General features: G+C 46.9%; 2 protein-coding genes and 1 long non-coding RNA gene across 5 annotated transcripts in view; 2 read left to right on the plus strand and 1 right to left on the minus strand.

Moving 5' to 3' along the window:
• The window catches only part of LOC310641201 (transferrin receptor protein 1-like), a 546,690-nt gene that overhangs the window by 434,024 nt on the left and 88,541 nt on the right, over positions 1–24,125 (plus strand). The window lies entirely within an intron of this gene.
• The window catches only part of LOC310641209, a 276,109-nt gene that overhangs the window by 41,321 nt on the left and 210,663 nt on the right, over positions 1–24,125 (minus strand). The window lies entirely within an intron of this gene.
• LOC310641616 (deoxyribodipyrimidine photo-lyase-like) lies at positions 990–23,461 on the plus strand (the record flags this gene model as incomplete). The annotated part of the gene is made up of 12 exons (XM_083364852.1): positions 990–1,094; positions 7,467–7,591; positions 7,754–7,825; positions 10,411–10,736; positions 11,550–11,695; positions 13,640–13,822; positions 16,141–16,299; positions 17,420–17,618; positions 18,902–19,054; positions 19,955–20,076; positions 21,174–21,333; positions 22,756–23,461. 12 exons carry the CDS (start codon positions 990–992, stop codon positions 22,908–22,910), a joined length of 1,905 nt encoding a protein of 634 aa, XP_083220978.1. The 3' UTR covers positions 22,911–23,461.

A 24,125-nucleotide genomic window follows, 5' to 3' on the forward strand; every position in this document is an offset into this window, starting at 1 on the left:
TAGTGCTGGGGAGACTTTTTGAAGCCGAGGTAGATATGGTGGTGGAAGAAATGGTTTTCAAAGGGGTTGCAGGACTTTCACTTGAGGGAGCTGTGGAGGACGGAGTAGATAGTCCCAGGCTGGACCTTCCTGGGTTGGAAGACAGAAGACCAGGAGATGTAACTTTCCGGGTGCTTCTGTCTTGAGCAACTGAAGAGTAGGTCGAGGAGAGAGAGCTTCCCGGCCACCAGCTAGTGATCTCAGCCTCAGAGGCCATGGTAACTTCTGAAGAGCCCGTTGTGTGTCCAACTCCAGTACTGCCACTCGGACGTCTGGAGGTCGCTAAGGATGAAGTGGGAAAGGGAACCGTTGTCTCGGCTGTGATAGGAGGAGAACTCACGTGCTTCTCCCTCGTGGTTTCTGCTTGCGACCTGGTGGAGATGGTGGCCGATCGGCCTTCAGATGTCATCTTGTCTTGGGGAGTTGGAGAATGAGGGATGGTGGAGCTGACGATGAGCACGGTTGACACTGTCGGTTGAGTGCTGCCTTCTTCAGAAGGACCCCCAAAAGCCGTGCTGGGGATGGAGGACATGGGATGAAGGGATGAAGAAGACACAGTGACCTCTGGGGTGCCAGCAGGAGAAGTAGAAGGCAGAAGAACAGTAGATGTAACTTTCGGGGTGCTTTCATCTTGAGTAACTGAAGAGTAGGTTGGGAAGAGAGAACTTCCCGGCCACCAGCGGGTGATCGGAGAAGCCGTGCTAACTTCAGAAGTGGCACTTCTAGGCGTGGAGGTCACCAATGTTGAAGTAAGAAGGGGAAACGACAATGGGTAGGTTGTTACTGTCTCAGTTGTGAGAGGAAGAGAACTGGCGTGTTTCTCACTCGGGATTTCTGCTGGTGAGGTAGTGGAGATGGTGGTCAGTGGGCCTTCAGATGTCATCTTCTCCCGGGGAGTTGGAGGCTGAGAGCTGGAATTCATCTCCTGCATCGTGGACCTGATAAGGCGCATGGTTGACTCCGATGGGAGACTCACCCCTTCTTTTGAAGGACCCCCAAAAGAAGCACTGGGGATGGAGGTCACTGCAAGAGAGGAAGCCGCAGTGTCATCTGGGGTACTTCTTTCTCCAAGGGCGCTCCACGGATGGTTCGGGTCAGAGAGAAGAGCCACGGAAGAGGGTAGGAACTTTGTGGTCCCCACTGCTGGTGTGGTAGTTTCCATGCCACCAGTGGTGTCAGACACGGAGGTGAAATGATGTGGCTCTGACGTGGGCACACTAGTTGGAGGAAAAGTTGTGACCTGGGTTGTGGCTTCTCCTGAAAAGAAAGGAGACAGGTCACTTTTGTGTTGACCAACTCTCATGTTGACCAATTCTTGTGTTGACCAACAAGCTTGTAAGCCGCCCTGAGTCTTCGGAGAAGGGCGGGATATAAATGGAATTAAATTAATCAATGGAAGGGCTGGCCTCCAGAGGCTGTGGCTGTTCCATCACTGGAGGCTTTTAAGAAAAGATTGGGCAGCCATTTGTCCAGAATGATATAGGTCAGGGGTAGGCAACCTTGGCTCTTTTATGACTCGTGGACTACAACTCCCAGGACTCCTGAGCCGGCATGGCTCAGCATGGAAACCTCTCCATTTCTCCTCAGCATGGCTGGCTCAGGAATTCTGGGAGTTGAAGTCCACCAATCATAAAGCAGCCTAGGCCTAGGCCAGGGGTAGGCAACCTTGGCTCTTTTATGACTGGTGGACTTCAACTCCCAGAATTCCTCAGGCAGCATGGCTCAGCTTGGAAACCTCTCCCTTTTCCCTCAGCATGGCTGGCTCAGGAATTCTGGGAGTTGAAGTCCACCAATCATAAAGCAGCCTAGGCCTAGGCCAGGGGTAGGCAACCCTGGCTCTTTTATGACTGGTGGACTTCAACTCCCAGAATTCCTCAGGCAGCATGGCTCAGCTTGGAAACCTCTCCCTTTTCCCTCAGCGTGGCTGGCTCAGGAATTCTGGGAGTTGAAGTCCACCAATCATAAAGCAGCCTAGGCCTAGGCCAGGGGTAGGCAACCCTGGCTCTTTTATGACTGGTGGACTTCAACTCCCAGAATTCCTCAGGCAACATGGCTCAGCTTGGAAACCTCTCCCTTTTCCCTCAGCGTGGCTGGCTGAGGAATTCTGGGAGTTGAAGTCCACCAGTCATAAAAGAGCCAAGGTTGCCTACCCCCTGGTCTAGCACCACCGTCACCACCACCCGTTAGTAAATTGGGGACTCTGTATTTTTAGGCTTGATTTGCAGTCTACACAAAGGCCGTCTTATACTGTAGCTGAAGAAACAAGTTGAGAAGCTGACGGATTCCATAGCGCATCGCACCCAAACCCATTGCAGCTCTCCGCTTTGTTTTTATATTTCAAACCAATTTTAAAATGCAAGGCAACTTCCAACGTTCCTAAATGCAGATGCAATTATATAATCAGGGAATTAGTGAACTGAACAGCTTGCCTCCCGACGTTGGGGGTGCTCCAACACTGGAGGTTTTTTAAGAAGAGACTGGACAGCCACTGGTCTGAAATGGCAGAGGGTCTCCTGCCTGAGCAGGGGGGTTGGACTAGATGACCTCCAGGGTAGCTTCCCACCGTACGACAGAATGATGGGACGCTTCTAGTCTCTTACCAGGAAAGAACGCATAACCGTTATCTAATTTTAAGTCTAACCACGCGTGCGGTAGTTCCGTACTCTTGAACCATTCGATTGGTCATGGATTCGAAAGGAATTAGCCATCATTATCAAACAGGATTGTAAAAATAGTCTCTAGCTTAAAAACCTAAATGAGATTTTAGAATAACCATAATGTTCAGGTTCAAAAACTCCGTCCATTCCTTTTTTAAAAAAAATCTTACTTTTTTCTTACTCGTTTTTACATGCCTCCGTTCTATTGATCCATCATAAAAAAAATCTAATTTCAAAGGGACATCCATCTTTACATCTCTTTTCCGCCCCTCCCCCTTTCCCTCTTTCTCTCCCTCTCTCTCTCCTCCTCCCTTCCTTCCTCTGTCTCCCTCCCTCCCTTCCTTCTTTGCCTCTTCCCTTCCTTTCTTTTCCTTTGTTCCTTACCTTCCTTTCTTTTTCTATTTCTTTTTCTTTCTTTCTCTTTCTTTTCTTTCTCTCTTTCCTTTCTTCCTCCTTCTTTCCTTTCTCTTTCCCTTTCTTTCTTTCTTTCTTTCTTTCTTTCTTTCTTTCTTTCTTCCTTCCTTTCTTTCTTCCTCCCTTTCTTTCTTTCTTTCTTTCCTTTCTTTCTTTCCCTTTCTTTCTTTCTCTTTCCTTTCTTTCTTCCTCCCTTTCTTTCCTTTCTTTCTCTTTCCCTTTCTTTCTTTCTTTCTTTCTTTCTTTCTTTCTTTCTTTCATTCTTTCTTTCTCTCTGGCACACTTACCAGTGACCTTGGCAGATTCCAGTAAGAGTAAAATGGGCACCGCTGGAAAATATCCAAGGGCCATTTCAGGCAGATTTCAAGGCTGTTCTGCTGTCCACCAGGATCTCAATAGCCTGAAGCCAGCATGAGAGCAAAATAAAGTAGCAAATTGAGGATCTCTTAAATCTGCAATGGTTTCCTGGTTGATCCAGTTGACAAGGCAGGGAGGAGTTCTCTGGACAAGCCTGTCTTCTTCGTTGGGTTGATCTTGATGTTTACCTTTTGTTTCTGCCCAAGATGTGAGTAGGTAACTGTCAGACGGGGGGGGGGGGGGGGGGGAGGCCACAAACCCCTGGGAAATGCAGGGGACGTCATCTTAAAACCTTTGTGGTTTCGTTGTGTAATTCACAGTTGCTGGCACCGTACCACGATTTGCGAAGTTCACATATTTATTTTATTTATTTTATTTATTTTTATTAAATTTTTATACCGCCCTTCTCCCAGGGGACTCAGGGCGGTGAACAGGGCATATAATAAAAATACAAAACTACAAAAGTTAAAATAGAATTAAATTAATGCCCACGATAAAACAGTAAAATATAGCAATATTTAAAACCCAAATTAACTCCCCATCAGGCCAGGCCAGCTTGTTCAAATAGGTGGGTCTTTAACCCGCGCCGGAAGGAGCGGAGATCCGGTGCCATCCGGAGCTCCACCGGCAGCTGATTCCACAAAGCCGGGGCGCCCACAGAGAAGGCCCTCCCCCTACCTAGCCCAAATCAATGAAACCACAGAGAGTCTCCTCGGCTTACGGCCATTTGTTTCGTGACTGTTCAGAGCTAGACTTAAAGTCCTCACATTTATGACGGTCACAGCATCCTCCTAGCCCTGCGATCCCCAATTTGCGACTTTCCCAGCTAGGCTTCTGCCAAGGGAGATCAAGGGGGGGGAAGGGAGAAGCTGGATTCACTTAACGGCCGTGCGATTCACTTAACGACTGTAGCGACGTGCTTAGCAACCATGACGAAAAGCGAGGTTGTAAAATCAGGTGTGTGGCTCACTTAACGACAGCCTCACTTAACAACAGAAATTCTGGTCCCAATTGTCAAGGACACAAGAAAATCTCTCTCTTTCCTCTTCCTCCCTCTCTCTTTCTTCCTTTCATCTCCCTCTCTTTCTCTCTCTCTTTCCTCTTTCCTTTCCCTTTCTCCCTGTCCTCTCCCTTTCTTTCTCTCTTCCTTTCTCTCCCTCCCTCTTTCTTTCCTACCCCCCTTCTCTGCAACAACTTTATCTTTCAGAATCTCTGATGTTTTTGTAAAGAGCAAGAATTGCAGAAGCAGCTGATAACAAAAGGATGGGATCGGCAAACACACTGAACGCAGTAACGGGTTTTTCCGGAGGTGTACCATACACAGAATCATCAACTAACCACATAGGATGGGTCCATACCACCAAAAGATGCAAATAAATAAATAAAAACCCTGATCAAGGTTAACGCTCACCAAGCTGAACGTGTCTCCTACTTTTTACCTGACATGGGTGAAAATGGTGTTGTTACACAAGACAACCCACAACTAGCCGGTCCTTGAATTTTTGATAGAAAATAACAGAATAGAATAGAATAGAATAGAATAGAATAGAATAGAATAGAATAGAATAGAATAAGAATAGAATAGAATAGAATAGAATAGAATAGAATAGAATAGAATAGAATAGAATAGAACAGAACAGAACAGAATAGAATAGAATAGGACAGATTGTAGAATAGAATAAGAATAGAATAGAATAGAATAGAATAGAATAGAATAGAATAGAATAGAATAGGACAGATTGTAGAATAGAATAGAATAGAATAGAATAGAATAGAATAGAATAGAATAGAATAGAATAGAATTACAGAGAAGAATAGAATAGAACAGAATTACAAAATAGAATTACAAAATAGAATAGAATTACAGAGCAGAATAGAATAAATAGAATAGAATTACAAAATAGAATAGAACAGAATTACAGATAGACTACACTAGACTAGACTACGATCTGGAAGGGGCCTTGGAGGTCTTCTAGTCCAGCCCCCTACTGAAGCAGGAAAATCTATTTATGACTGTCACAGCATTCTCATAATTTTTTCTCAGCAGAGGAGTGGGTCTTTTTGGCTGGAGGTATTCTGTGGCAGGGATGCTATAGTGTTAGGTAGGACTGGGAAAGGAGTTGGACTAGATGACCTCTAGAGCGGCTTTCAATCATTCCATTCCAAGACTGTATTATTTTTGGCTGTTCAGTCAGTAAGGGGGATCAAGGCCGGGTTTTCCCCTCCTCGGTTCATTTTTAGAGTCTCATTTCCTTCTGATACCTTTCACGTTCGTGAACAAAAGCTCCGTTGATGTTTCCTCATTCCATCAGCTGGTGGGGTTCCCTTCCTCCTCTCTGACACTTTGCTTTTCCTGATCTCACCAACAACAAATGTAGATTTAGAAAAATTAACACATATTTCTTCTCTGTGGAACAAGCCAATTTGGTGCCAAACTAGCCGCAGTTGTGAGCCTTCTGGGTGTGTGTGTGTGTGAGAGAGAGAGAGTGAGTGACAATATTGCTGGATGTGAATTCTGCATTCACATGACCCCCAAGTGAAAGCAAAGTTGACAGGACAGGTATCCAACACCAGACCTCTACTACAAGGGGTCCCCAACCCCCAGGCTGTGGACTGCTATCGGGCCGCAGCCTGCCAGCAACCGGTCCGCACAATGAATGAACCTTTATTGTCAAAGTACAACCACGTATACATTGAGATTGGCTGAGCCTCCCTTCGTGCCCCCACCCCCAACTCACAGTGACAACAAACCCTCCATCTTATTACACCATGTGAGCTAATTGCACAACGCACCGGCCTCGTGAGTCAATTATGCATAAAAGTTTATAAAATTATATCCCGTTCAAAAGCCTAACAGCCCATGGATAAAAGCTGTTCTTCAGCCTGTTGGTAGGGCTGGCTATACTCCTGTATCTCCTACCGGAAGGTAGGAGAATAAAGAGATACCGTCCAGGGTGTGAGTCGTCCCTGAGAATTTTCCTCACTCTTCCAAGGCAGCGAGCCCTGGCGAGGTCATCCAGTGGTGTCCGCGGGATGCAGGCAGCATACAAAACTATACCCCCTCCGGTCTGCGGAAAAACCTCTCTCCACGGAACTGGTCCCTGGTGCCCAAAAGGTTGAGGACCTCTGCTCTACTGCAAATGGAGTTACAGTAGTCCTTGACTTATAGCTATTAATACCACTTTACAAGGCCTTGGTAAGGCCACTTGGAATACTGCATCCAGTTGTGGTCACCACAATGTAAAAAAAAAGTTGTTGAGACTCTAGAAAGAGTGCAGAGAAGAGCAACAAAGATGATCAGGGGACTGGAGGCTAAAACCTACAAGGAACGGTGGTTGGAATTAGGTATGTCTTGTTTAATGACGAGAAGGACGAGGGGTGACATGATAGGAGTCTTCCAGTATCTCAGGGGCAGCCCCAAAGAAGAGGGAGTCAAGCTATTCTCCAAAGCGCCTGAAGGCAGGACAAGAAGCAATGGATGGAAACTCATCAAGGAGAGAACCAACCTAGAACTAAGGAGAAATTTCCTGGCAGTGAGAACAATTAACACACACACACACACACACACACACACACAGAGAGAGAGAGAGAGAGAGAGAGAGAGAGAGCCTTCATGTCTTGTCAAGTTTCGCTCAGTCTTCTGGTGACTACAAAGACCTGCCCCCAAATGGATGGAAACTAATTAAGGAGAAGCAACCTGGAATTAAGGAGAATCTTCCTAACATCAAGTCCAATTAACCAGTGGAACAACTTGCCACCAGAAATTGTGGGTGCTCCATCACTGGAGGTTTTTAAGAAGAGACCGGACAGTCTGGCTTGTCTGACATGTTAAAACAGGATCTCCTGCTAGAGCAGGGGGCTGGACTAGAAGACCTCCAGGGTACCCTCCCAGCTCTGTTCTGATTCTAAAAATCCGTCTTGCAAAACAATACCAATCGTCAGCTCCCAGCTCCATCCGCAGCCCCCGGGATTTCCTGGTGGTCTCCCGCCCCTGCTTAGCTCGGCAACCCGGGAGGCGCTCAGCGCGGCCTAGCTAGAAGTGAAGAAGCCCTGGCCGAAAGGGATCCCCGGATCGCGCTGCGCGATCTTAACCGAAACCAAGCGGCGAAAACATCTCCCGCCACGTGCCGGCCGATCTAAACAAGTGACGTCAGAGATCCGAAGTTTCAACGTTCCATCCTCGCCGGAGTTCATTCACAAAAAAAAAACAACCCGCCATCAGCGGGGCGTGGCGTGGCGGGGGGGGCGTGGCGTGGCGATGAGGCTCCGCCTCTTTCCCCGCCCAGGGGCCGCCCGGCGTTGTGTAAGCGGATCCAGCGCCTCGTTAGCTGGTTGAAGATCGAGTGTGGATCCCCCGGGTGAGTGATCGGGTTTTCCCCCCCGCTTGCCGGGCTCCGCTTCGCTGCTGCCTCGTCTGCTGAGCGCCAAATGAAGTCCTCCCTGGCCTGCTTTGCAAGGTTGTTGTAGGACAGAGGCTGGAGCTCTCTCTCTTCCCCGCCCTGCACTGGCCGGGATTGCTTTTTATTTTTTTTTATTTTTTTTTTTGCACGGTCAGGGGAGGATGGGCTCTGTAGTTCGCTTTCTTTCTTTTCCTTCTTTATAACGTTTTGCAGCCATCGAGGTTGGGAAGGCAGCGTTTCTCAAATTCGGGAACTTATTAAGACGCGTGGACTACGACTCCCAGAATTGCTCAGCCAGCTATGCCGGCTGAGGAATTCTGGGAATTGCAGTCCACCCGTCTTAAAGTTGCCGAGTTTGGAAAAAAAACAACAACGCTGCCCCTAAGGGCAAATTCCTGAGCTTTTTGAAGGCTCGCATCCATTGGTGCTGCAAACTGCAGCGGAGCTCGACTTGCCCAACGTAGTGGCTGCCACACCCATCATCCCCCGCAGCCGCATGATGGTCTAGCTACCTAGCAGATCCATCCGGAGGAAGGGTGGAGGAAGGGTGGCTTTAAACAGCCTGCTGATATCTTTAGGTCTTGTTCCCCATTGTTGTTGTTGTTAGTTGCGAAGTCGTGTCCGACCCATCGCGACCCTATGGACAACGTTCCTCCAGGCCTTCCTGTCCTCCACCATCTTCTGGAGTCCATTTAAGCTCACGCCTCCTGCTTCAGTGACTCCATCCAGCCACCTCCTTCTCCGTCGTCCCCTTCTTTCTTCTCTTGCCCTCAACCTTTCCCAGCATGAGGCTCTTCTCCAGTGAATCCTTCCTTCTCATTAGGTGGCCAGAGGATTTGAGTTTTAGCTTCAGGATCTGGCCTTCTCAAGAGCAGTCAGGGTTGATCTCCTCTAGGACCGACCGGTTTGATCACCTTCCAGTCCGAGGGACGCACAGGAGTCTTCTCCAGCACCAGAGTTCATAGGCCTCAATTCTTTGGTGCTCAGCCTTTCTTATGGTCCAACTTCCACAGCCATACATTGCAACTGGGAAGACCACAGCCTTGACTATACGCACTTTTGTTGGCAGGGTGATGTCTCTGCTGTTTAGTGCGCTGTCTAGATTTGCCATGGCTTTCCTCCGAAGGAGCAAGCGTCTTTTAATTTCTTGGCTGCAGTCCCCGTCTGCAGTGATCTTGGAGCCCAGGAAAATAAAATCTGTCACTACCTCCATTTCTTCCCCATCTATTTGCCAGGAATTGAGAGGGCCGGATGCCATGATCTTGGCTTTCTTAATGTTAAGTTTCAACCCAAGTTTTGCACTCTCCTTCTTCACCCGCAACAAGAGGCTCTTTAGTTCCTCTTCACTTTCTGCCATTAGAGTGGTATCATCTGCATATCTTAGGTTGTTGATGTTTCTTCCGGCAATCTTAATTCCAACTTTTGATTCATCTAGCCCTGCCTTTCTCATGATGTGCTCTGCATATAAGTTAAATAGGCAAGGCGACAGTATACAGCCTTGCCGGACTCCTTTCCCAATTTTGAACCAATCAGTGGTTCCGTGTCCAGTTCTCACTGTTGCTTCTTGGCCCGCATATAGGTTTCTCAAGAGACAAATAAGATGGTCTGGTACGCCCATCTCTTTAAGGACTTGCCACAGTTTGTTGTGATCCACGCAATCAAATGCTTTAACATAGTCAATGAAGCAGAAGTAGATGTTTTTCTGGAACTCCCTAGCTTTCTCCATGATCCAGCGTATGTTAGCAATTTGATCTCTAGTTCCTCTGCCTCTTCGAAATCCTGCCTGTACTTCTGGTAGTTCTCGATCCACATACTGTTGAAGTCTAGCTTGTAGGATTTTAAGCATGACTTTACTAGCATGAGAAATGAGTGCAATGGTGCGATAGTTTGAACATTCTTTAGCACTGCCTTTCTTTGGAATTGGAATGTAAACTGATCTTTTCCAATCCTGTGGCCACTGTTGAGTTTTCCAAATATGCTGGCAAATTGAGTGTAGCACTTTTACTGCATCGTCTTTTAAGATTTTGAATAGCTCAGCTGGAATACTGTCACCTCCACTAGCTTTGTTGTTGCTCAGCTTTTCTAAGGCCCACTTCACTTCACATTCTATGTTCCCCATAGGGATCTCATTTATAATAATAATAATAATAATAAAGTTGGAAGGGATCTTGGAGGTCATCTAGTCCAAACCCCTGCTCAGGCAGGAAACCCTATACCAAATGGTTCTCCAGTCTCTTCTTGAAAACTGCCAGTGTTGGAGCATCCACCGCTTCTGGAGGCAAGGAGTTCCACTGGTTAATTGTTCTCACTTTCAGGAAATTCCTCCTTAGTTCTAGGTTGCTTCTCTCCTTGATTAATTTCCCTCTGTTGCTTGTTCTCCTGCCTTCGGGCGCTTTGGAGAAGAGCTTGACTCCCTCTTCTTTGGGGCAGCCCCTGAGAGATTGGGACACTGCTCGTTGGAAACTCAGCTAGATTTTGGTCTGATCTAAACAGGTGCTTTTTTCGTGCGTCTCCATCAATGTGCTGTCCCTTTTTTTGCAAAGACCTGTTCTTGAACTCGTGGCCATGTCTCCGAAGAAGAGGAAGCCGGGGCCAGTCATGTCCTCGTCCGACAGCTTGGAGGGAGGCAGAAAACCGGAGCCTGCTGACACGGAGGCCTTGTCCGGAACGAAGAAGTTTAAATCCCAGGAAGATCCTCGAACCCAGAGCTTGGCCAAGACAGTGAAGGAAGCCCGCATGAGCACAGGGCTGTCGGTCGCAGAGTTCCCGTACAACAAGAAACGGGTCCGGTTGATCTCTCGAGTTCCCGAGCTGAAAGAAGGGGCTCAGGGGATCTTGTACTGGATGTCCCGCGATCAGAGGGTTCAAGGTGAGATCACAGATCCCGCTTGGCGAAAAGTGCAGGGAAATTGGTCCTGCTCCTGACTGCAAGACAGGTTGAAGTTGGGTTCACACAACCGGGTCAACTCCTTTCTTCAATTAAACTGAACCCTCAAGAGGTGTCAGCTGAATTGACACCCTATATCACTGTTTATCACCTTAGCAACTTGCAGACAGATGGGGGACTTCAACTCCCAAAATTCCCCAGATGGAAACGCCGGCTATGGTATTCTGGGAGTTGAAGTCCACCCGTCTTAAAGTTGCTGAGATTGAGAAACATTGCCCTATATCAGGGGTAGGCAACTTTGACTGTTTTATGAGTCGTGGACTTCAACTCCCAGAATTCCTGAGCCAGCGTGGCTCAGTTTGGAAATTCCCTTTCCCCTCAGCATGGCTGGCTCAGGAATTCTGGGAGTTGAAGTCCACGAGTCCTAAAAGAGCCAAGGTCACCTACCCCTTCCCTATATTAATCCAGACAGAGACAAAGTGAAAACTAAGTTCGTAGAACTGCATTTGCCCCACTCTTAGGCAATGTTGTCTCCGCTTTCTAATTGAACCTACAACTGGAGATTTCCTGGTGGTCTCCCATCCAAGGACTAACCGGGCCTGATTTGCTGAGACTGTGCCATCCGTATTCATGTCTTGATGCAGCTGAGACAGATGAACAAGACACAAGAATGCTTTGCTCCCATGAGGGCGGTGGCCATTTTGACCTTTTTTTGACCCTTTCCGGCAGACATGTCTGCTCTTTTGCTGGTGTCTCGCAGCTACGACGGTTCTCACTTGTGCCCCTTCCTTGCAGATAATTGGGCCTTCCTTTACGCCCAGCGCCTGGCCTTAAAACAGCGTCTTCCGCTGCACGTCTGCTTCTGCCTGGTGCCCAAGTTCCTGGATGCCACCATCCGCCATTTTGGATTTATGCTCAGAGGCCTGGAGGAAGTTGCTGAGGTATTGGCACCGTGTGTGTGTGTGAGGGGCATCGCGGGCACAGGGAGGGGAGAGACTTAGCTGCTCTCCCCCCCTCCCTGGATTCAAAGCAAAAAAGCAAGAGAAGGGCATAATTTTCAATTTATGACCACAACTGAGCCCAAAATTTCTGTTGCTAAGAGAGACGTTTGTTGAGTTTTGCCCCAGTTTACGACCTTGCTTGCCACAGTTGTTAAGTGAATCACTACGACAGTTAATGGGCTGCCCCCATTGACTCTGCTGGTTAGAAGGTCACAAAAGGGGGATGACATGACCCCGAGACGCTGCAATTTCCTAAGTACATGTCAGGTGCCAAGCATCCGAATTTTGAACACGTGACCACGGGAATGCCGCCACGGTCGTAAGTGTGAAAAAGGTCCATAAGTCGGGTTGCCACTTTGAACGGTCTCTAAACGAAGAGTTGTCAGTTGAGGACTACCTGTACAAATGGTGTTTCTCAATCTTGGCGACTGGAAGATGGGTGGACTTCAACTCCCAGAATTCCCCAGCCAGTGTTGCCTCATGAGCACAACCAAGCGCAAAATTTCCATTGCTAAGGCGGACAATTGTTAAGTGAATTTTGTCCCATTTTACCACCTTTTTTGCCACAGTTGTTAACTAAATCACTGCAGCTGATAAGCCAGGGGTCTTCAAACTTGGCCCTTTTATCACTTGTGGACTTCAACTCCCAGAATTCCTCAGCCAGGCACGCTGGCTGAGGAATTCTGGGAGTTGAAGTTCACAAGTTATGAAGGGGCCATAGTTCCCCCACGCTGGCTGAGGAATTCTGGGAGTTGACGTCCGCAAGTCATAAAGGGGCCATAATTCCCCATGCTGGCTGAGGAATTCTGGGAGTTGAAGTCTGCAAGTCATGAAGGGGCCATAGTTCCCCCTTGCTGGCTGAGGAATTCTGGGAGTTGAAGTCCACAAGTTATGAAGGGGCCATAGTTCCCCCACGCTGGCTGAGGAATTCTGGGAGTTGAAGTCCGCAAGTCATAAAGGGGCCATAATTCCCCACGCTGGCTGAGGAATTCTGGGAGTTGAAGTCTGCAAGCCATGAAGGGGCCATAATTCCCCTTGCTGGCTGAGGAATTCTGGGAGTTGAAGTCCACAAGTTATGAAGGGGCTATAGTTCCCCCACGCTGGCTGAGGAATTCTGGGAGTTGAAGTCCGCAAGTCATGAAGGGGCCATAGTTCTCCCACGCTGGCTGAGGAATTCTGGGAGTTGAAGTCTGCAAGCCATGAAGGGGCCATAATTCCCCATGCTGGCTGAGGAATTCTGGTAGTTGAAGTCCACAAGTTATGAAGGGGCCATAATTCCCCATGCTGGCTGACGAACTGTGGGAGTTGAAGTCTGCAAGTCATGAAGAGGCCACAGTTCCCCCATGCTGGCTGAGGAATTCTGGGAGTTGAAGTCCGCAAGTCATAAAAGGGCCAGGTTTGAAGACCCCTGTGTTAAACGAATCGCTTGATTGTAAAATGCATCTGGCTTCCCCCACTGACCTTGCTTGTCAGTAGCCAGGTGGGAAGGTCACAAACGGTGATCACATGACCCCGGGACACTGCAACCGTCATAAGTACATGCCAGTTTCCAAGCCTCTGAATTTTGATCACATGATCACGGGGGTGCTGCAATGGTCACAGGTGTGAAAAACCAGTCCTAAGTGCCATGGTCGCTAAACGAACAGCTGGAAGTTGAGATCACGAGACCACAGGGAGGGTGCGTCGGTCATAAGGGCGAGTATTTTTACAAGGCTGTCGTAACTTTGAACCATTACGACGCTCAAACGAACGGTCATAAGTCGGCCATTATCTCTGCATTCTGCCTGCTCTTGCCTGACCAGAAGCTCTCCTTGTTGTGTCCACACAGGGTGTTGTGTTGAGGATCAGCACTTTGCTGTTGTTGTTGTTTTTTCAATTTTCCAGGAGTGCCGGATGCTCGACATACCTTTCCATTTGCTGATCGGTTTCGCCAAAGACAGGCTGCCCCGCTTTGTGACCGAGCACGGCATCGGCGGGGTGGTGACGGATTTCTCCCCGCTCCGCGTTCCCCTGCAGTGGGTTCGAGATGTCCAGGAACAGCTTCCGAGCGATGTGCCCCTTGCTCAGGTGCCAGGTTGGGGCTGGAATCGCCCCGGGGTAGGAGAGACCAGTTTTTGGGGGGAGGGGGTCTGAAGGAAATCTGACCCCAAATTTAAATGTCTAGGGAGATTCTCAGTCACCCAGCTCATGGTTGTCCCACAGGAGCTTTTCCTAAAAGGCAGGTGGACTTTGATTTTCCTTGAAGACGTTTCGCTTCTCCTCCAAGAAGCTTCCTCAGTTCTGACTGAATGATGGAGGGTGGAAGGATTTATATTTGCTTTCTTTCATTTATTGATTTATTTTTGTAAGCTTTCTATTGTTTTTTCCCCATACGGTTCAATACTACTTATTCAACAAGGGGTTGTCTGAGTTTATCATTCACTAATGCAAATTTAATTCCTAATCCTTTATTCCTTTCTCCAGCCATTGATAAAACAAATGCCAAGTCTGATAGTATTCTGTTCCTTCTTTTTCTTTCAACCTCATAGTCAGTCTGTCCATTTCTGCACATTCGAATATTTTTTTAATTATTTCTTCCTCTGATAATAATAATAATAATAATAACAATAATAATAATAACAACAAAATAATGATGATGATGATGATGATGATGTTAGAAGGGACCTTGGAGGTCATCTAGTCCAACCCCTTGCTCAGGCAGGAAACCCTACACCATTTTGGACAAATGGCTGTCCGGTCTCTTCTTAAAAACTTCCAGTGTTGGAGCATTCACAACTTCTGGAGGCAGGTGGTTCCACTGGTTAATTGTTCTCACTGTCAGGAAGTTTCTCCGTAGTTCTAGGTTGCTCCTCTCCTTGGTTAGTTTCCATCTGTTGCTTCTTCTTCTTCTGCCTTCAGCTGCTTTGGAGAATAGCTTGACTCCCTCTTCTTTGGGGCAGCCCCTGAGAGATTGAAACACTGCTAATTCTTCCTTTTTCCAATAGGTCATTTGCATCCTTTTAGAGCATGGGTCTTCAAACTCGGCCCTTTTATGACTCATGGACTTCAACTCCCAGAATTTCTCAGCCAGGCATGCTGGCTGAGGAATTCTGGGAGTTGAAGTCCATGAGTCATAAAAGGGCCGAGTTTGAAGACCCCTGTTTTAGAGAGTCCTTGAGGCCACTTGGAGGTTTATCTGTGTCCTCAGGGTCACCTGAATGGTGCAAACGGGTGGGGAGCCTTCCTGGGACTGCTGAAAGGACTGGAGACAGATGGTGTCGTATCCCTCCCCCTCTGTTGAGAGAGGGCTGCTCAATTTTGACATACCTAGATGACCTCCAGGTGGCCTCAAGGACTCTCTGAAAGAATGCAAATGACCAGCTGTCCGCAAGCAGTATAAATCCTTCTCTTCCCCACCATCTGGTCAGAGCTGAGGAAGCTTCTTGGAGGAGAAGCGAAACGTCTTCAAAGAAAAGAGAAGAGAAGGACGAGGGGGGGACATGAGAGCAGTCTTCCAATCTCTCAGGGGCTGCCCCAAAGAAGAGGCAGTCAAGCTCTTCTCCAAAGCGCCTGAAGGCAGGACAAGAAGCAACAGATGGAAACTCATCAAGGAGAGAAGCAACCTGGAACTAAGGAGAAACTTCCTGACAGTGAGAACAATTAACCAGTGGAACAACCTGCCTCCAGAAGTGTGAATGCTCCAACACTGGAAGTTTTTAAGAAGAGATTGGAAAGCCATTTGTCTGAAATGGTGTAGGGTTTCCTGCCAGAGCAGGGGGTTGGACTAGATGACCTCCAAGGTCCCTTCCAACTGTATTATTATTATTTAAAAAACAGTTGTCTCCTGAAAAAGCATCTTTGGGACCCCAAATTTATTGGGGCAAAAAAGTCAAGGGGCAGCCATGTGTGGCTGCTTGCGTGCGTGTCCGTCTGGAGGACATACCCCGACAGCCCTGCAGCTCCAGCCGTCTCTCGCTCAGGCTTGGGCGGTGCTGCCACCGGTTCAGCTCATCCCCCTCCCCCACTGCCACTTCTCTAGGATGGTCGCGTACCACCTGCCAGGCGCCCATCGACCACAGGTGGTACCCGTACCGCTGGTTGAAAAGCCCTGGTCTAGATGACCTCCGAGGTCCCTTCCAGCTCTTTTCTATCCAATTATATACCACTCAGAGATATTTTTTTAAATCGAGTGGGTTAAAAATATGGCAGGTTGGTCCAACGGGATCCATTCTGCCCAACTGGATTTTTCCCAGTTCGGCGGAAAACATAAATCTAGCAAAAAAAATAAAAAAATAAGCAGACACCTCTAATTTCCAACGAACTCTAGAAGAAACCGAGGTTTTCCTACAATGTTCTTACTCCCTCGCCTTTTGATTGTGAACGCCTTTCTCGCTTTTCGTCCCCAGGTGGACGCCCACAATATTGTTCCGTGCTGGGTTGCCTCGAACAAGCAGGAATACGGGGCCAGGACGATTCGCCGGAAGATCCAGGACCGACTGGCTGAGTTCCTGACCGAATTTCCGCCTCTAATCAAACACCCTTTCGCTGCTGGGCTTCCGGCAGAGGTGATGGGGGTGGCTGTGGGGCTGGATCGAGCAATCTCTAGGGCAGCGTTTCCTAACCTGGGGGGAACTTGAAGACGGGCAGACTTCAACTCCCAGAATTCTGGGAGTTGAAGTCCGCCCCTTTTCAAGTCCCCAAAATTCCCTAGCATTCTACCATAGGTTGCATTGTAAAATGACCCTCCAGCTGAGTTACACTACAATTCCCATCGTCCTCCGCTTGTCCCCGATAAGCTAGTCGTGATTTCTAGCAAGTGAGATCTCTGGATCTGGATGAGATTCCTACAAACATGGAAAATGTTTGGAGCCTTGGTGGAGCAGTGGGCTAATGCCTCCTTAAGTAGCACCAGCTGCCTGCAATTAGTGCAGGTTCGAGTCCCACCAGGCTCAAGGTTGACTCAGCCTTCCATCCTTCCGAGGTAGGTAAAATGAGGACCCAGATTGTTGGGGGCAATAAGCTGACTTTGTAATAATGCCACTTGGGGTGTGTGTGAAAGCCCTAACAAGCAGGCATATACATAGAATGAAGGCTACTGCTAAGCTTGTAAGCCGCCCTGAGTCTTCGTAGAAGGGCGGGATATAAATGAAATTAAAATAAATAAATAAAATAAAATAAAAATGATGGTAGACAAAGGCCTAGTGGTCCATTGAGTCTGCCCTTAGGGGTTTATTTGCTATTTGTTTTCTTGTTAATCTATTTATTTATTATTTTGGAAGGGAGGGAGGGAGGAAGGAACAAAGAAAGGAAGGAAGGAAGGAAGGAAGGAGAGAGGGCGGGGGAGATGGGGAAGGAGAAGACGGAAATGTGTAGGAGAAGGAGCAGCAGAATCTGGGGATGGAGTCAAATAGGAATCAGCATAGAATCCCTACATAGTCACAAGCAAATTAAGTCCCACCCCTTTTGAGATCCATCGACCCTTATCTAACATACCAAGCAGGCACCAACCACCAAGTTGAGAAGATTCCTGCGCATAGGCTTTTAGCAGTAAAAAATTGAACTTTCTCGTGTGGACCTGGTCTTTAGAGCCCAACAGGAGCGTTAGGGACCACCCAAATTTCCTGCTATCCACTGTCTCTTTCCTTGCTGCCAACCGGCATCTTTGCTCTGCTTGAAATCCTGCAGCCCATCAACTGGGAGGCTTGCTACTCCAGCCTGCAAGTGGATCGCTCCGTGAAGGAGGTGGAGTGGGCCAGGCCGGGATCCGCCTCTGGTTTGAAGATCCTCGAAGAATTCGTAAAAGACAGGCTGAAGTTCTTCGGCTCCGACCGGAACAATCCCAACCGGCCGGCCCTGAGCAACCTTTCGCCCTGGTTCCACTTTGGTAAGTGCAGGTATAGTTAGAACGATTCGCCAGCGGAACTACTGGCCACCAGAAGTTGTGGCTGCTCCATCCCTGGAGGTTTTCAAGAAGAGTCTGGGCAGCCCCTTGTCTGAAGTGGTACGGGCAGTCCTCGACTTACGACAGTTCATTGAGTGACCCTTCCAAGTTACAACGGCACTGAAAAATGTGACCTATCACCGTTTTTCACAGTTCCAACCTTGGCAGCATCCTCAGGATCATGGGTTCGAAATTCAGACGCTTGGCAACGTGTTAAGGAATTTGTTGTGCAGAGGTCTCCTTGTGCTACCAAAGAGTTGCACAGACAAGGAAGGGTACTGAGAGTAGTAAAAGTCACACAAGAGTACACTGAGTTGTAAAGGCAAAAAGTAGTTTACTTGAAAGTGGTGTAAAAACAAAAATGCACAGTCAAAAATAAACAGTCCAAGTAGCAATCCAAAATACAAAGTCTTCTTACCGGTCCAGAGGTCAATACACAGTTCAGGTAACAGAGCAAAAACAGTAATAGTAGAGAGCAGTGAATTCAGAGAGAGAGAAGCTACGTTACTAGCTCCCTCTTATGGCCATGAGAACACTTACACACCCATTGGCCAATTAACATCTTAAAGACATAACATCATGGTTAATATATTTTCAACCCAACATTGTAGGCTAACACCATATGCCTAACACAACTGACTCCCACTTATGACGGTCGCAGTGTCCTAGGATCCTGTGACCCCCTTTTGCGACCTTGTGAGGGGGAACCCTGATTCACTTAACAACCGGGCTACTAACTTATCAGCTGCAGTGATTCACTTACCAAAGGGAGCAGGGAAGACAGGTCATAACATGGGGCAAAACTCACTTCACAAATGTCTCACTGAACAACAGAAATTTCATCCTTAATTGTGGTCGTAAGTTGAGGGGAAAGGAATTGGAAGCCCAGCTGGCGCATTGGTTGGGGGGCTAGGCGGAAGGGAGAGAATTTGAACCCAGAACTAGAAGTCTTCCCCAATCTGATGTTCTGTAAATGTCTTTTAGATTGCAATTCTGAGAATTTACCAGCCAACAAAAATGGGTTGGGCGGCGCGGTTGAGCACGCTGTAGGAATGTGGTGGTCCTTGACTTACGACCACTCAGTTAGTGACTGAAATTACAACAATGCCGTTAATGGTCATGACTCACGACTGGTCCTTGCGCTTATGAAATTTAATAATAAATTAAAGCCCGGAGGCTGGTAACCCTAGTCGGTAGATGGCTGACCTCTGACATGTCCCTCGTAGGTCAAGTTGCTGTGCAACGGGCCATTTTGGAGGTCCGCAAACACCGCACCAGGTACAAAGAGTCGGTGGAAGGTTTCATCGAAGAGGCCGTGGTGCGTCGGGAACTGGCGGACAACTTCTGCTTTTACAACCCAAACTACGACAAGATAGAAGGTAATACAGCCCTCCCTCTTCTGGCTCCATGCAACAGAGGTAGCCCCAAACACTTAACCAAAGCATCCACAGGCTGGGGGGGGAAGGCCTCTGCTATGTCCTTAAAGCTGTTGTGCTGGTTGTGGGAGTGCAGCCACTGTGGTGTCAGGCGTGAATAACCGGACCCCCGTGTGTAGAGTTCAAACTGGCTACTTTATTATTCTTTGCCTATAATACAGGAATCTTCCCCGACTGGCAGATTTTGTGTGGGAAAGGCTAGAGGAAGTTCAAAAGCATGTGGTGTGTGTGTGTGTGTGTGTGTGTGTGTGAGAGAGAGAGAGAGAGAGAGAGAGAGAGAGAGAGAGAGAGAGAGAGAGAGAAAGGGAGAGGAAAGAGAGAAAGAGGGAGAGAAAGAAAGAGGGAGGGAGAGGAAAGAGAGAGGAAAGAGAAAGGGAGAGGAAAGAGAAAGAAAGGGAGAGGAAAGAGAGAGAGAAGGAGAGAGAAAGGGAGGGAGGGAGGGAGGGAGGAAAGAGAAAGAGGGAGAGGAAAGAGAAAGAAAGGGAGAGGAAAGAGAAGGAGAGAGAGAAAGAGGGAGGGAGGGAGGGAGGGAGGAAAGAGAAAGAGGGAGAGGAAAGAGAAAGAAAGGGAGAGGAAAGAGAGAGAGAGAAGGAGAGAAAGAAAGGGAGGGAGGGAGGAAAGAGAAAGGGAGAGAGAAAGGGAGGGAGAAGAAAGAAAGGGAGAAAAAGGGAGAGAGGGAAAGAAAGAGGGAGGGAGAGTAAAGAGAGAAAGAGGGAGAGGAAAGAGAGAGAGCTTTTCCTCTTGTGTTTATGTAATGAGTCCAGGCTAATTCCCTGTTTGACCCCTCTTTCCAACTGGGACGGTTGCTCTCCAACATCCTGACAGGTGTCTAATCTTTTAAAGGTGCTTATGATTGGGCCAAGACCACACTGAAGCTGCACGCCAAGGACAAGAGGCCCTACCTGTACACCCTGGAGCAGCTAGAAGAGGGGAAGACCCACGACCCCTTGTGGAACGCTGCTCAGGTAGCCGGAAGACAAGAGGAAACATGGTTGGGAGATCCTGGTTAACTGCGTTTTACTAGGCCTTTGTGGCGTTCCTTCGACTGCATGCTCGGAGGCCACGCTTTCTGCTGGATCTCTTTATGGTAATACAGGTGGTCTTTGATTTATTTCCCCCCTAGCCCTTCCAGTAGTTTGTTAAAAATAAGTTATGGCAAACAAGAGTTGCTGCTTTTTTTTTGACCAAGTGACTAGATTAGTAGACGAAGGGAATGCTGTGGATGGAGCATAGTTGAACTCTATCAAGGTGCTTGATAAGTGTACAGCTTCCTTCTTGCTCGGGAATTAAAAAGAGTGCAGAGAAGAGTAACTGAAGGGCTTGGAGGCTAAATTCTGTGAAGAACGGTGTATACTGTCAAAGTTCCGATTGACGAACCCAACCAAGCAAAACACCTTTGAGACATTCCGATCTCTTAATGTAAAACTTCATTGAGTACATCATTTCGGCACGTATGAAAGCAAAACCAGCTCTGGCAAACCCCAAGCCAAACCCCTATAGTAAAAATATAGAATTCCCCCCCCTCCCATCCTTGAACAGGTCACATTGCCCAGTTTAGGTGTAAATATATTGTTATGAGAAAATGTCTCTGAGTCAGGTCAGACACCTGGTGAATCGTCCTTGATTCTCATGGTCTGCCATCTTTATCTCTGTAGCCTGCATTGCATTTTCCCCCTCCTCCCAGTCTCTTCTTAAAAACTTCCAGTCCTGGAGCATTGACAGCTTATAGTGGCAGGCTGTTCCACTGGTTTGTTGTTCTGTTAGGAACGTCCCGCTTAGTTCTAGGTTGCTCCTCTCCTTGATTTAGTTTCCATCCGTTGCTTTTTTGTCCTGCCCTCGGGTGCTTTGGAGAATAATTTAAACCCTGATGGGGTTATGGGCGTTTCAAACAAAGATGGGCGGAAGGATCTGAACATTCCTGCCCTGGTAGGGGTCAGCCTACAAGACCTTGAAGGCCCCTCCACCCCAAGGATGCTGTGGTTCTACTTTGGTTCCCGAGTGACTCTTAGCTTTCTCCAAGGAAACGTGAGGCTCACCAGCTCTTTCCCACCTTCCACCTCAGCTCCAGATGGTTCACGAGGGGAAGATGCACGGCTTCCTCCGGATGTATTGGGCCAAGAAGATCTTGGAGTGGACCAGGTGCCCAGAGGAGGCCCTGCAGTTCAGCATCTACCTGAATGACCGCTACGAATTGGACGGCCGAGACCCCAACGGCTACGTAGGTGAGGAATGGAGCGGTTGGGAAAGGAGCTGAGGGAAAGGACGGTCTACTTAGCCTTTGGGTTTCTCTCCGCCCCTGCTAAACGGGACAGTTGTTAAGCGAGGACTCCCTGGGCAGCCAAATGACACGTGTAACGCGTGGAGTTTCGTGAGTTTTGGGTTTCACTTGAAGGCCTCTTTCCTGAGCCTCGTGGCGAGGGATCGCGCAACTTCCCAACGAGGAATCAGACGGGGAGTTGAGATCTCGGCACCTGTTGGAAATCGACGGTAGTTAGGGCACGGAGGGTGTGTGCATCCCTCCGCCAACAGTGTGTGTTACTTAAACTTTGATAGATCTTTCTAGATTAGATTAGATTAAATTAGATTATTTTAGATTACATTCTGAGTACATCCATATGTCAATAGAATGTATTATTTAAACTCAGATATATCTTTCTATATATATTATATTATATTGTATTGTATTGTATAGTATAGTATAGTATAGTATAGTATAGTATAGTATAGTATAGTATAGTATAGTATAGTATAGTTAGTATACTGCTAAAAAAAAATAAAGGGAACACTTAAACAACACAATGTACTGTATTTAATAGTAGGATGTCTTATCTTGTGTTCCCTTTATTTTTTTGAGCAGTATATATATTTTACTATTGATCCTACTATATTAATTATATATTATGCTGTTATATATTATACTATTATATACTATAGTGATCATACTATATATTAGATTAGATTAGATATTACATATTTTACTGTTGATCACACTATATTAATTATATATTATATGCTATATTATACTATACTATTATATACTATATCGATCATTATATATTTTTTACTATTGATCATACTATATTAATTATATCATGCTGTTATATATTACATTATATACTATAGTGATCATACTATATATATTATATTACATTATATATTATACTGTACTATATTATTAGATATTACATATTTTACTATTGATCATACTACATTAATTACATATAACATAAGATATAATATTATGCTACATTATATATTATGCTATATTATATATTATACTGTTATATACCATACCATACCATACTATACTATACTATTATTACAATACCATTTGCCTGAGCAAGGGGTTGGACTAGAAGACCTCCAAGGTCCCTTCCAGCTCTATCATTCTATTATTCTGTTATACATTAGATCATATTAAAAAGGTAAAGGTTCCCCCGCACATGTGTGCTAGTCGTTTCCAACTGATTATATTTTAGATTAGATTGTGTGTGCATCCATACTTCAACAGAGTGTGTCACTTAAACTCAGACAGCTCTTTCTAGATTAGATATTAGATTATGGATTGGATGAGATAAGATTAGGCCAGACCCTTTGTTTGTCCAAGTGTGGCAACTCTCGTTCTCTCTCTCTCTCCCTGCCAGGCTGCATGTGGTCGATCTGTGGGATCCACGACCAAGGATGGGCTGAACGGGCCGTCTTTGGCAAAATCCGCTATATGAACTATGCCGGTTGCAAGAGGAAATTTGATGTTGCCCAGTTTGAGCGCAAATATAGTCCTCAACGCTTCACCCAGTAGCCTTGGTGGAAGGCCACCCTCCATGCTGGTAAACCCACCACTGCTTCTCTCCTTGTAAAGGACAAGAGCAATAAAGTCACTCACAGTTGTGGAGGAAAAGCAAGCTTGATCTACAGGCTACAAACCTGGAGATGGGGAGTTCTAGTTCCACCTTAGGAAGGAAAGCTGGCTGGGTGACTATGGGCCAATCACCAGGAGATGGGGAGTTCTAGTTCCTTCGAGGTCATCTAGTCCAACCCCCTGCTCAGGCAGGAAACCCTATACCATTTCAGACAAATGGCTGTCCAGTCTCTTCTTAAAAACTTCCAGTGTTGGAGCATTCACAGTTTCTGGAGGCAGGTTGTTCCACTGGTTAATTGTTCTCACTGTCAGGAAGCTTCTCCTTAATTCTAGATTGCTTCTGTCTTTGGTTAGTTTCCATCTGTTGCTTCTTGTCTTTGCCTTGAGGTGCTTTGGAGAATAGCTTGACTCCCTCTTCTTTGGGGCAACCCCTGAGATCCTGGAACGCTGCTATCATGTCCCCCCCTGGTCCTTCTCTTCCTTAAACTACACATACCCAATTCCAGCAACCGTTCCCTATGTTTTAGCCTCCAGTCCCCCAATCATCTTTGTTGCTTTTCTCTGTACTCTTTCTAGAGTCTTGACATCTTTTTTACATCGTGGTGACCAAAACTGGATGCAGTATTCCAGGTGTGGCCTTACCAAGGCATTGTAAAGTGGTATTAGTACTTCACGTGATTTTGATTCTATCCCTCTGTTAATGCAGCCTAGCACTGTGTTGGCTTTTGTGGCAGCTGCAGCACATGGCTGGCTCCTATTTAAGGGATCGTCCACTAGGACTCCGAGATCCCTCTCACAGTTACTACTATTGAGCAAGTTACCCCCTGTACTATACCTGTACATTTGGTTTTTCTTGCCTAAATGTAGAACTTTACTTTTTCCACCATTGAATTTCATTTTGTTAGATAGCGCCCGGTGTTCGAGTCTGTCCAGATCCTCCTGTATCTTAAGCCTGTCTTCTGGAGTGTTGGCTATTCCTGCCAGTTTACAAACGGTTGTAAGTCAAGGATTACATCATTTGGGAGGGACCGGTACAGTGACCAATCCACCAAGTATTTTCCGTGAATTTATTGTGTGAAACACTCCACCAACATACCAGGGATGCAGCCTGAGTATTATTATTGTTTTATTAATGATGACATTTCCATGGTTACA

This window comes from Vipera ursinii, assembly GCF_947247035.1.
Source record: "Vipera ursinii genome assembly, chromosome: 5".
NCBI lineage: Eukaryota > Metazoa > Chordata > Lepidosauria > Squamata > Viperidae > Vipera > Vipera ursinii.